Source organism: Nestor notabilis, unplaced genomic scaffold, assembly GCF_000696875.1.
Source record: "Nestor notabilis isolate BGI_N333 unplaced genomic scaffold, ASM69687v1 scaffold11259, whole genome shotgun sequence".
Taxonomy (NCBI): domain Eukaryota; kingdom Metazoa; phylum Chordata; class Aves; order Psittaciformes; family Psittacidae; genus Nestor; species Nestor notabilis.
In genome coordinates, this window is record NW_009942386.1 from 1 (window position 1) to 457 (window position 457).

General features: G+C 62.8%; 1 protein-coding gene across 1 annotated transcript in view; it reads left to right on the forward strand.

Annotated features, from left to right (window-relative positions):
- Positions 1–115: 115 nt before the first annotated feature.
- The window catches only part of LOC104411048 (FACT complex subunit SPT16-like), a gene marked incomplete at both ends in the record, with an annotated part of 4,423 nt that continues 4,081 nt past the window's right edge, over positions 116–457 (forward strand). Inside the window, one exon of the mRNA XM_010021376.1 lies at positions 116–262. Coding sequence (XP_010019678.1) covers positions 116–262 — 147 coding nt within the window. The remainder of the gene's footprint in view (positions 263–457) is intronic.

Sequence of the window (457 nt, forward strand, 5' to 3'; positions counted from 1 at the left end):
GCCTTCGAGAAGGTCCCGAGCTCCCTTCCACACGTCCTATGGGGTCTCCTCCGTGTCCTGCCCCACACCTATGGGGCGCCCCCCGCGGGGGCCTCACGCCGGGCTCGGTGTCTAGGTGGACATCAGCGCCGTGGTGGCCTACACCATGGCGGCCAAGGAGGAGGGGGAGCTGCAGCTGATGCGCAAAGCGGCCGCCATCACCTCCGAGGTCTTCAGCAAGTTCTTCAAGGAGAGGGTCATGGAGATCGTGGACGCCGACGAGGTCGGGACGCGCCGCGGGGTGGTCGGGGAGCACCCCTAGACCTCCAAAAGGCCCCTTAGACCTCCAAAAGCAGCATCTCGGAGGTCCAGAAGGCCCCTTAGAGCTCCAAAAGAATCATCTTTGAGGGCCAGAAGCCACCTTAGACCTCCAAAAGGCCCCTTAGACCTTCAAAAGCATCATCTCGGAGGGCCAGAA